This window comes from Pyrenophora tritici-repentis, chromosome 9, assembly GCF_003171515.1.
Source record: "Pyrenophora tritici-repentis strain M4 chromosome 9, whole genome shotgun sequence".
Classification (NCBI taxonomy): Eukaryota; Fungi; Ascomycota; class Dothideomycetes; order Pleosporales; family Pleosporaceae; genus Pyrenophora; species Pyrenophora tritici-repentis.
In genome coordinates, this window is record NC_089398.1 from 1,900,309 (window position 1) to 1,912,477 (window position 12,169).

At 52.8% G+C, this 12,169-nt stretch overlaps 4 protein-coding genes across 4 annotated transcripts; 1 reads left to right on the forward strand and 3 right to left on the reverse strand.

The window, feature by feature from the left end:
• Positions 1–1,795: 1,795 nt before the first annotated feature.
• PtrM4_150870 (protein, the N-terminal domain Lon protease) lies at positions 1,796–3,538 on the reverse strand (the record flags this gene model as incomplete). Its single annotated transcript, XM_001938479.2, has 1 exon — positions 1,796–3,538. One exon carries the CDS (start codon positions 3,536–3,538, stop codon positions 1,796–1,798), a length of 1,743 nt encoding a protein of 580 aa, XP_001938514.2.
• Positions 3,539–5,151: 1,613 nt separating this feature from the next.
• PtrM4_150880 (HR1 multi-domain protein) lies at positions 5,152–9,193 on the reverse strand (the record flags this gene model as incomplete). The annotated part of the gene is made up of 3 exons (XM_001938478.2): positions 5,152–5,401; positions 5,456–5,619; positions 5,672–9,193. 3 exons carry the CDS (start codon positions 9,191–9,193, stop codon positions 5,152–5,154), a joined length of 3,936 nt encoding a protein of 1,311 aa, XP_001938513.1.
• Positions 9,194–9,989: 796 nt separating this feature from the next.
• On the forward strand, positions 9,990–10,997 carry PtrM4_150890 (uricase; the record flags this gene model as incomplete). Its single annotated transcript, XM_001938477.2, has 3 exons — positions 9,990–10,126; positions 10,178–10,818; positions 10,873–10,997. The coding sequence occupies 3 exons, from the start codon at positions 9,990–9,992 to the stop codon at positions 10,995–10,997; spliced, it is 903 nt and encodes a 300-aa protein (XP_001938512.1).
• A 419-nt stretch (positions 10,998–11,416) lies between these two features.
• On the reverse strand, positions 11,417–12,076 carry PtrM4_150900 (mitochondrial 54S ribosomal protein uL13m; the record flags this gene model as incomplete). Its single annotated transcript, XM_001938476.2, has 2 exons — positions 11,417–11,920; positions 12,056–12,076. 2 exons carry the CDS (start codon positions 12,074–12,076, stop codon positions 11,417–11,419), a joined length of 525 nt encoding a protein of 174 aa, XP_001938511.2.
• Between the last annotated feature and the right edge of the window lie 93 nt (positions 12,077–12,169).

The window sequence follows — 12,169 nt, forward strand, 5'->3', positions numbered from 1 at the left end:
GCCTCGTCGAAGCACCTGCAGGGTGCGAATTGTAAATCTGACGTGCGCGCTTAAGATTGGTCCTCAGCATCTGCATGCTCCGCCACTGTCACGAGGCTGTGCGTGCAATCAGCTCTCTGGTCAAACTCAGAACTGTAGGGTACGATATCAACCGTTTCTCTCACCTACCATAATGCTTGTGTGCGGCGTTTACGCAGCACAGAGCCCCAGTCCACAAAAAGCTTTAGAGAGGCGAGAGACAGTCTAGTTACCGGTAACTACGACATCAAACGCCGCTCCTTTCTTGTGTCGTACACGCTGCACATAGCCTCATTGTTGTTCTTTCCGTGCACGCATCCGCACTTGGTAGGTAAAGATGAGCATCTAGTATCATCAGTCCTTTCATCGGAAGAAAGATAGCCTGCATAGGCATCTTTAATCTGAGATAAGTTGAGACAGGAATCCGGTCAGGTTGGGGGCGGGAAAGGATTTGGGGGCCAAAGGCGAGACAGAAACAGCCTAACCCAGCCCAGCCGAAGGAAGGGACACGCCCACTAGCCCATTTACCTAGTCAACTCCTTCCCTCCCCTCACATGGACAATAGAACATGCAATGACAAACATGCAAAAACACACGACAAATGAAAAAGAAAACGGTTGGAGACAGTCAAAACACAATCAAGTATCTCACTTTCCACTATTCACGCTAATCGTCCAACTCTAAATATCTACAAAAAGGCCAAAGTTCTTCCAAAATCTTCCCATATCATCGAATCATGATCACGTGCATCCATCGTCATCGTCCATCATCCATCATCCACCACCACAACCACCACCATCACACTCCACAGTATCCCCCCCCTAAGAAAGAACAAGACCAATCTTCGCTAAAACAACACACATACACACATGAAAAATGTACGAAACGCCAACAAATGCAAGAAATGTCCTATTTCCCACCGTTCAACCAACCAACCCCCTCTTCCCTTTTCATATAATATAGATAGTAGTAAGTAGTAGTGGTAGTTAGTTAGAGAGAAAAAAAGATGCCCCAGAGGTAAATAGAAAGAAAAAAAAAGAACACCACCTTTTTTCATTCAGTTCCCCCCCATCACACACACACACACGTTTGAGAAAATAAAGAGAGGGGGAACTCTGGAAATAAACAGTGTTGTTTTCTTTCATCTTCTTCTTCCCTCGCATAATTTGGCCAGGCTAGCACCTGGGTCTAAAAAGTCATTTGAACATGGACACGGCAAGCTCCGGTCCTCCTGAAAGGGGGTAATCATTGAAGAAGCGAAAAAAAGGTAGAAACACAGGACGACAAGACAGCAAGAAAGAGTCTTTTTTCGTGGTAGAAAAAGATGGCAGTGGACACGGGAAATTGTGAAGAGAGGTCTCGGGTTCCCCGAAAAGCAGAGAGGTCGGGTAGGATGGAAGGGTTGTTCGTCATACTGAGGGTCGGAAAAGAGGGTATCGATCACTCATAGGTAGAGGTGAGCTCGAGATGGTGTATGCTTCAGCTATCACACCTCAACACGCATTGGAGGCTGAGGTGGAGGCGAAGATAAGAGCGCGATACCGACGGCGACGAAAGTAACAAGGAGTCATAGGATGCTGCAAGAGCTGCCCGAAGACCTGCAATAGCATGGTCAGCAAAGATGTTCTTTTATCAAGTGTGAACGCCCGAATGCACATCTCTTCCGTCATCATGACCCGTGTCCGCGGAGGCTGCGCATATCTGCAACCACGGGCTATGCACGCCGCGGGGAGAGCCGGTCGATCACCATTGAGCTGGTGCCACGCGACAGGTGATGTTACTGGGGGCCGAGATCCGAGAGATGTGCATTGACATCGCGGGTAAAAGAGGGCTTGGGTAGAACATACCATCGTTGTCCGCGGATTCGGCCAATCCACGAATACACAATCTTGAGGCGCTCGCGCACACGCTCCGTCTGCAATAGCACGTATTTCTCTTCTTCCACAATGGGAACTACAGAAGCAAACCAATACGGGAATATTGCAGGGTCTTCTGGTGGTTCACCGTAGACCTGGATGATGCGCTCGCGAAGCCACGGTGCGCTAGCTTCCCTCATCTCTCGCACGAACGCAGTGCAGCTTTCAAGCAGTTGTTGCGTTGACAGTGTCTCAATTGCGACTGCGGTAGGGAGCTGGGTTTGTGGGTGGTCGCGGAAAAATGCTTCCGCATAGTCTCGCGCCATGGTAGTTTCGCGCTGCTCAAGGGCGGCTTCTTCAGCGAGGGAAACGTCCTCGACGCGTTCGACACGGCTGACGTTGTATCCGTCGAGCATACCATGAGCTCTCACCTTGAATCGGCCTATACCACGTGTTTCGATAAAGCTGCGTCCATCGCGGAGTAGCTCGTAATTGACAATCTCAAGCAGGGTGCCGTACTCTAGAAATGGCATCACACCAAGGTCCCCTTGCGGAGCGTGTGTGCGGTTGTACATTACCATGCCGAATTGCCTGTTTCCTTCGATGACACGTCGCATCATCAGCCGATACCGAGGCTCGAAAACGTGAAGGAAGGTTGGCATGGCGGGAAGCGACAGAGTGCAGATGAACAGGGGAAGGTTCAGAACATTGTCGCCGGCCTGTTCTTCTGCCTTGAGAGCGTCGGCACGAGCAGTCACTAAGTCAGGGCAAAGTCCGTTCAACAACGAGTTGAGTAGGACATTGCTGGGCTGATTCTGCAGCGAGGCGGGCACATGCAGCCCTCTCCGGCAGAAAGGGCAAATGCTACTGTGGTCCATGACACGGGCGAGACATCGGCGGCAGAATGTATGACCGCACGATGTAGTTGTTGGGTCCAACATCAAGTTGTAACAGACAAGGCAGTCTAGCTCCTTGTGCGTTACGTCCCGCAGTCGTTCGAGCAGAGTGATGTCAAGATGCTCGGAATCATGCCGACTCGCCGACGGTAATGCGTAATCGACTTCGGAAGTGTAACCGAGTTGGCCCATTTCGGCCATGGTAAAGGTGGAAAAGAGACGGCCTCCAGGCAGTTCCAGTTCGTGGCCATGGCGGGCGGGTTTCTCTTTCTCCGTCTCGTCCGTTTGCGGATCGTGATGTGCAAGTATCTCGATGATGCGCGTCGGAGTATTTCCCGCACGTGGCCCGTGCTCAACTATCTCAGCTTTAATCAGGTCGATTAGTTTGGTCAATGTCACGTCGACAGAGCACTCTGCGGCAGCGTGTTCGGCCCCGCAGCCCATGAGCGGACAGGCAATGCCCGTGAGGCGGTCTGGTGTGTTTGGATAGGAAACATTGGTCCTGGGCTGGGGTGGAGGGAGGCAGCCGCGGCAGACAGTGTGACCGCAAGGCAGTGTAACGGGCGTGCTCAAAGGTTTTGAACATCGCGGACACTGCAGCAGGCGCACCAGCTGGCGGGCGTCGCGATGGGCGTCGAGGGCGACAGCCTCCTCAGCCTCTGGCTCGCGCTCATTGTCGCACATGAAGGCCTGTGCAGCAAGCTGAGGCTCTAAGGAATGCCCAACGCTGTCGACGATAGAGCACCCTTTTGTCCGTGAGCGATTCATGTAGATGCGCTCTGTTGTGCAATGGCCTCGACAGCCATGTACAGGTCGCAGGTCCGTGGATTGGGACCGGTCGCGCTACGGTCGGGAGTGGAGCAGACGAGGGCTGCAGGTGTGGTGTGTGGTGTGGGCAGTCTCGAGGATAGCTAAATCGTCAAGATGGGGCAAGGGTGGGCTGGCACGTCTTGTCACGACAAACCAACTTGTTGATGATGGCGTGGTGGTGGGATCAGCAGTGCGCGTGCTGATGCAGGGTCGAGAGATGGCGGCGGCGGCCGAGGCAAAGGGAGCAGTAAATGTCGAAGAGTACACCACACACTGCTAGGGTCACGTCTTATAGGAGCCACACCGGGTGGCGATGGTGAGGCTCGTGGTGCAGAAAGCGACTGTGAAGGTGGTAGAGAAGTGCGGAACGCAGGAGGGCCATGTTCAGAAGAGCCAAACTTGCAGTGGTCATCCATGTTGGACGGATAACCAAAGATCGGCGATGCTACTTCTGCGGCCTCGTATCAGTCATGGAATGCTGCCGCCGATTTCTGTCTCAGCTCTGGGGGTACTCGGATCGAGAGAGGAGCCCGTCATCGGTTGCCAACCTAGGCCAATCTGGGCACAGCCTGGTATAAAACCCGCACGGGCCAGGTGCAAACCGCGTTCACAAACCACCGACGACTTGCTTGTTTGCCCACCCACTGCATGTCGAACCGGTATCCCGACGCCTGGGATAGGACGACTGCTGCGGGCCCGTTGTCTCGACCGCATAGCCGGCCAGCAGCACCGCAAAGGCCATAGTCGTGTAGAGTATGTGAAAACCACGCCAAGCCAAACTTCACCATTTGTCCGACTATTATTCGCACCCGCGCGAGCCCCGCAGCTCCATATCCATATCGGCCCATATGAGCCTGCCAGACATGCAAGACCAGACGGTGTGGCTGGACACAGCTGCAGTCCATGGGCCGAATGCCTATATGCCTCCAGGTAGCGACAAACGGGCTTGCAAGCGTCATTGAAGTCGCTTCAAACCATATTCCACCCAATCAGCGCCCAGACCCGCTACTACTGCCAAACGTCAATCCCATGATTCCCATGTGCCACCCTCGCGCCTAGGGCTCGCTCGGAGACGCCTAGCCGCTGCCGAAGACCCTGTACATCACCCAAAGGGTCCGATGGTCGTGACGACTCGTATCCATCATCAATGGTGGGGCAGCCAACATGTGCAGTGTGTGTCAACCGTCACACCCGTCTTCCACCAACGACACCTGGACGCTCACCATTCGCCCAAACGCAACCCGCGGGTCCAGAAGATGCTCCTCTGCGCTGCCACCACTTTTGCATTCATCTACTAACTTGTGTCGTCGTCCCTGAATATAGCGCCGTCTGCCCTATCGTCCCGCCAGCCTTTGCCCGAAATAAACCGGAAGAAGCGCTACGCTAGTGCACATGTCCCTCCTTGGCATGCTCTACCACCTGTACCGGGGAACTCCATATGCAAAACAAAAGTCATCCACCCTTTTGGCTCGACTCCGCTGACACGCCTATCGTACATTGGCATCCCTGTACATAACGCTCCTCAACGCCCATTGCCGATTTTCCGGTCTCGTATTCCCATGAACACCAGTTCACACTGGCTTAAATGCACCATTCATGCTGCCCAGTTGCTCAGCGTCCGACTTGTCTTCGGACGCGCTGTTTGACTCTTCCTCCTCGTCGTCTTCCTCTTCTAGCACAATCTGTTCAAGAACCCGCTTGTCGAACAGATCCAGCATGAACCGACACGCTGGGAGACGGAAGTGATGCGCTTCCAGTATCTGCATCACCTTGTGGAAGATGGCTGGTTTGCTGAATCCGGGTGCCTTTCTAGCTTTGATTCTAGATTGCTTACATTAGCTCATTATCTGCTTCACCGATCAGGGTAAAGCTTACGCCTGCAAGTCAGTTGCCGCCTTCTTGGCAAGCACCGTGTTACCCAAGTCGGTTGCGAGCTTCAATATCCGTGCATTGACTGGGTCATTATCCGTGACAGCAACGGTAATCTTTGCATTCGGGTTCCAGCTCATCTCCTCTGCGGGAGCGGTCCATGGCGCCATCTATACCAACCATTAGTTTTCTTCCGGGAAAAAAGGAATTATGCATACTGACCGCAAAGAGCTTGTTGAACTCCAATGGCAGGCTAAACCCTAGCGCCTCTCCGGAGTCGTTGACAACGCCGTCCCAACCATACTCCAACAAGATCTCTTGACCATGAGTACTGCGAGAAATCAAGCCTAGGACGTAGAAGGCTGTTCCTCTGAGCGACATGACTTCTGATTGTTCCGCAATCTGTACAATCCACTTGACGACATCCGAATTTTCAAGGAATGGCGCACCCAGTTCCATGGAGCCGACATTGCCGACGGCCCATAAGCAACCCTTGACTTTGAGTATAATCTCTGGATCGTCGTTCTCAGATGCAAAGTCGCGGATCGTGGCTGCGAACTCGTCAAAATGCCCCTTTTGCTTGAGTAGCTTGCACCCTTCCTTGGTCCGGGTCAGCTCCCGGTAGAAATGCGGTGGTACAAGGCCGTAATCTGTGGGTTCGGGTGTGTCGTCAAAGGTCAGTTGAGTCGACGGCTTCTCGGGTATGTCTGCAAGGGCGCGGGCCATGGAGGCCTCGATCAAAGCCACGTAAGTGTCGTTCCTCCCCAAGAACCAGTCATCCATTTCTCTCGTGATGTAATCCAATCCATTCAGATAGTGGTAGCCTACCGAAGTTGAAAGGAATCGAAGTAACAGCGGAGCACCAATTTCACCCAAATGGTCTAACGCCGGACGGCATTTCACAACAAACTCCAAAGACTCTTTTTGGTTGCAAGCCTCTTCGAGAATCTTGATTGCAACCTCGCAGACCTCCACATCTGGGTCGTAAAGCTGTGTCACAAGTAGCCTGATGGCCCATTCCGCAACACCAACGGATTCGTTCAAATCCATCGGCTTTGTTGCATATTTGCGCAACAGTCTGGTTGCGAATATACGGATCTCCTTAGAGCATGACGTCAAGGCTTTGGAAATGATGATGCGTAGATGGCCGTCCAATGTGTAGTCCATGTTGCTTAGAAGGGTCCGGATCAAATCGTCGCGGTCGTTGAGCTCGATAATATGGTAGAACATATTGATGACTCTCCATCTTTCCAGAATGTGAATCCCGCGTGAATCTTTGGTTAGGGCACCCAATAGTGCAAAGTAGCCACCAGTCAGTGTTTCATTCATCCGATCCGTCTGGAAGATGGGCGATTCAGAGGTCAAGCCGCTCATCCGGTCGAAATGCGACAAGCACTCGGCCAGCTGTCTGATGAATTTGCTTTCAGCCAAGTACTTGACACCTTCGGGGTTTTGCAAAAGGCTCTGCATCAGCGCACAGCCGGCTCGGACATAACGCTGATTGGGCTTCGTGTTTTTGACCTCGGAGAAACGATACTTGAATGGACGGTAGAAGCCCAGAACGCGATGGACGAACTTGGTCACTTTGATAGCTTCATCCAAGCGTTTAGGGTTCAGCAAAGGGCCTTCAATAATGTTGAGAATCAGATCCCATCTCCATTTCTGGAATGTAACTGTATTCAATACTTGTGTCTCGACCATCAGATTTCGGAAATGGGCTTCATCTACCTGCATGGCAGCTTGTAGCTTCGCCGCATGATCCGTCTGTCGGGTTGTTGAGGTATCATCTGAAGTTGTAGTACTCTTGGTAGTGTAGAGAGAAGTGGGTCCGGAACGGTAGAGAGTCCTGTTGATACTGTCGACTTGGTATATGGTGCCGATGGCAACAAACCGGTCTTCGGATTGGAACCTTGCAGCCGAGTGCAGGAGTTGTGGAAGCACCTGAAGCTGTGCGCTCCATGCTGGTGGCAAAAGCTCGTTTGCCATTTTTAGGACCTCTCCAATAAGCAAAGTCGTTTTGCGCTTCAAGGGCAATGTCAAAGGCTCCTCTTCAGCTTGTAACAATGCTGGCATCAGACCAGCGTGCAGAAAGGCGGCCAGGACAACTGAGACGTAATGGTCTAACAGACTCCACTTGGTGGTGTCATCATCGGTTGCGCTGGAAGCAGACGCTTCTTTGATCTGCTGGTTTTTTAGGTTTGTGACACGGCCATAGGTAGTCAATCGCCGACCAGCCAGGAATGACGAGGACCATGAGGGAGGTTTGATTCTGAGAAGATCGAACAATAGTTCCAAGATGATGTTTCGAACATGTGGGGTCGGTATCTGTAGTGACCAAAGCAAGGATCGGAGAGGGAGGAAATCGTTCATCGAGAGGGTTAGTAATCCAGCCCAACTTCTGAGCAAGGACGCGATAACCTTGGCGTTGACTTTGAGCTTTTCTTCGTGCTGATGCCCATGTATAACCCCTGCGTCAGTGAACATTGCAAATGGAGCTTCTAGTTCTCGCCCAGAACGCAAGAAACGACGCCGCCTAGGCGTATCTAATAGGTAGAGGAAAGACGTGCCAACGCTCTCTGCGGCGTGATAGCTTCCTTCTCCCAGAGCATCTGCCAAAGCACCCATACCACCAGCTGCAACTAGGAGAGATGGCTTCCTAACGAGAATTTCGGCCAATGTCAGAGTCGCGATATTCCTGAGACGGTCCTCTGCATGTTCGGCTACAGCGACAATGATGCGGACCACAGCACGAGCGATTTCCTCGACACCTCCCTTTACATCTAGAAATGCTCGGACAAACTTCAATGCCTGCTCGCGCTCCACGCTAGCTTTGGACTCCTTTATCAATGAAAGAATGACCAGGTGATCAGTATGAAGGGCGCGTACAATTCGGAGAGATTTGCGGTCGGTGAAGGAATAGCGCATGACACGGTACGCCGCTGCGACAACTTCCCGGCTGTCGCTTAAGAGCATGGTTTGCATTCGTAGTCCGAATATAGACCAAGCTAGGTCGTACTTCAACGTAGGATGTCGCTTGAAGAGGAGGACCAAAGAGTTTGCTCTCTCTACATAGTATTCCGGTTGCATGCCCTGGACTTCTAGAGCCTGTAGTATCTCAGCCAGCACAAAAGTCGGTGATTCCGTTTCCTCTTCCTCTCCTTCTGATTTCGGTACGACATGCCGTGACGGCGAGCGGGATATGTTTCGACGAAAGAGGTAGGATAGTCTGCTCTGGGGATCCGCTGGCGGGGATTTGACCTCCTTTGCTCTCTGTTTCTCTGCAGCCAACCCGGCCTGCAGTTGTGCGAGTTTTCTGTTTGATATGTTGAGCTGCTCCTCGACTTGCAGCCTCTGGTTCTTGCTGTCTTTTGCATTTTTTGCGTTCAACGCCTCCAAAAGGTTCTCGGACCCAATCTTGATCTTGGTCTCTTTCTCAATCTGATCCTGCAGCTCTGCCTGCCGCTGCTCGGTTGTCAATCCGTCGTTCTCGGCGATTGTTATAGCGTGCATGTCGAAATCGGGGCGTATTCGACCCTCCTGTGCCGTCGACGGCCGTACCACGGCCGTGTTGAAGCTACCTGGGCCGGTAGTGGCCGTCGTGTATGAGGCGTATGAAGGCTGGCCGCTCCGCGAGCTAGCGAGGCCGGCCGACGACATTGAGCGGCCATCTCTACTCGTTGTAGGCGCAAGGAGGGAGCTCTGGTCGTCGACCTGTGCATTGAGGGAGCGGGCTGATGGCGTCATGAGCGCGCCTTAACCGTGTTCTCGCCAACCGCATCGCATATCTGTCCCACGGCGGTGCCCTCGTCTTGCCTCATGAGCATGCGCGGGGCGCAGTGAAGTCGTCGTCGTTACGGTACCAGACCCAGAGTGCAAGTGTGGCTAGTGATTGGAGAAAGAGGGGCCCCGGAAAAGGGCAGGAAGTGTGGAGCCCGTGTAGTGGCTGTGAAGGTGAAGGATGGGCTTGGTTCGCGTTGCACATCACGGCCATCTCGACATGTTGGCGGCGGGCAGCCGTTGGACGCGCACGGACTGAAGTTCCCACCCCTGCAAGACGGACTCGCGTTCGGTCTTCATTCTTTCTACATACAGCATACACGGCTACGGCCTGGAAACTTACCTCGCCATCATGACCTGATGCCGCGCCGATATCCGCTTGCCGATGTTGCAATCCTGCACGCTCTTGTGATTTGCAACAGGGGCTTCGCCGAGCAACTGTTCTGAAGCTGTCACGTGCGCGCCTCGCGCCGTGAGCCAGGGCTTGTTCCCTCGACCGGAGCTCGCCGATGGCACATCTAGACGAATCGAAACGCGTTCTCGCCGCCTCGTTGTCGGTGGTCCATCGCTCGCTGTGTAGCACCTGCGAACCGTTCGGTGTCCTCCGCATGCCGACAATCAGATAAGCTGCCGTTTCAGAGGTATAACTATCCTGATTACCCTGCATGATAGCTTCCTTCACTCAAACTCCCCTATTCCATTGACTACTCATACATCATCCCAATTCCATTGCACTCCAAGCCATCTGAACAACTTCAACGTAATGCCTCACCTCAGCCACGCCCGCTATGGCAAGGACAATGTCCGCTTGTACAAGGTCGATAAAGACCCCAAGACCGGCACTCACAAAGTCATCGAACAAACAGTTTGCGTCCTACTCGAGGGAGACATTGACGTCTCGTAAGCATGCCAGCATGGACGAGCTTTATATGTATACTTACAACTTGCTAGCTACACTAAAGCAGATAACTCCGTGATAGTCGCAACCGATACGCAAAAGCAAACAACGTACATCCTCGCCAAGCAACACCCCATCGATCCGCCTGAGCAGTTTGCCGCTATTATCGGCGATCACTTTGTCAGAACCTACCCGCATATTCACGCGGCACATGTCAAGATTATCCAGCACCGATGGACGCGCATGACCATCGATGGCAAAGACCACCCGCACTCCTTCTACCGCGACGGCGAAGAGATCCGCGTAGTCGAGTCTATTACACGAGAGGGCCATGGCGTGTCAATCCGCTCCAAGATTGAGAAGCTACTCGTACTGAAGAGCACGGGTTCGGCATTCCATGGCTTCCACCGTGATGAATACACTAGGTTGCCTGAGACATGGGACCGTATTCTTAGCACGGAGATCGAGGCAGGGTGGCAATGGAAGTTGTTCAAGACCCTGGAAGAAGCCAAGGCCGTTGACTTCAATGCTGCATGGACGGCAGCCAGGGACATTACCATGAAGGTCTTTGCCGAGGACGAGAGCGCAAGTGTGCAGGCAACCATGTACAAGATGTGCGATCTGATCCTGGCTGCTCTTCCCCAAGTCGAGGCTGTTGACTATGCGCTACCCAACAAGCATTACTTCGAAATTGGTACGTCGCACAATTCCAAACTTCCAGAAGCTCGATTTGCTAACATTATGACAGATCTCTCGTGGCACAAGGGCATCAAGAACACAGGCAAAGACGCCACGGTATTTGCGCCCCAATCGGACCCCAACGGTCTCATCCATTGCACTGTCACTCGCAAGGGTACAAAGGCCAAGCTATAGAGACAGCATAACGTCTTGGCAGCATTTTGGTTTCTTGTACATGTCTTTGTAGCGACTAGTGGCTTTGAAGGGACGGTTGAGAGTAGAACATTATACCATTTTCTTTGACGTCTCAGGGGGTGAAGGGGAGTAGAAACATTATTGATATGTGGATAGAATGAACTACCTACATACTATTCTTGCAGCGTTACGTGATGTGATGTAGATGTATCGACTAACTGAGCTCACTCGTTTGTCGTTTGTCGTTTTAATGAAAGCAGATGCAAGTACAGTGAGCTCATCACTATGTGAACGAATAGAAAGGCTCATCAGCGTGCCAGCCAGGACTTACTGGTGTTGTTCAATAAACAGCAGCCAATCTGCACACGATACTAAGGGCATCATGTTTACATGTCTTATACTATCAATCCCCTTCCCCGTCATGACACCGGCGCCGCCGCATTCTGTGTAGTCGCCTCCAAAAACGCCCTCTTGACATCCGCATGTTCCGTTATACTCTGCCCGCCTCCATTCACCACTTTAATCAAATTCTCCTTATACGGATGCGCCTGGCCCTCAAACGTCTTCAACCGCGCCAATCTCTCCTTGCGCAGTCTATTCTTCGGCAACATACCACTAACCGCCTTCCTCAGGACCTCACCTCCGCCCCACTTCGCCATCATCCTATCCATTGACAATTCCTTCAGCGAACCCGGCCGCGTGCTATGTGTGCGGTAGAGTTTCTGGAAGCGCTTCTTGCCCGTCGTGTGCAGCTGCGAGCAATTGGTCGCCACGACGTAATCGCCGCAGTCGGTCGAAGGGTCGAAAATAGGCTTGTGTTTGCCCATGAGGGCGAGGGCTATGGCGGAGGCTACGCGGCCCAGGGCGCGCGGGTCAGAGCCAATGTCGAGGTGATGCCATGCGCGGGCATAGGCCAGGCGCGTCTGTAATAGCATGGTTAGCTATCGAAGCCTTTTGGTTACAAAAAGCCAAGTCGTGTCAGAGAAGGAAACCCCCCTTGGCTTTTCCCGGTTTGAAGCGTAATGAAGACGCGGAGGTCCGATTAAGGGAGACGTTACCTTCCCTATGACTTGCGACATGGTGTGGGGTGTGCCGCGGGATTCCCGCTCCTGTCCTGGGTCTTGGGAATGCTTAACCTGTTGACCCGGGGATCTACTAGGGAACGACAACAG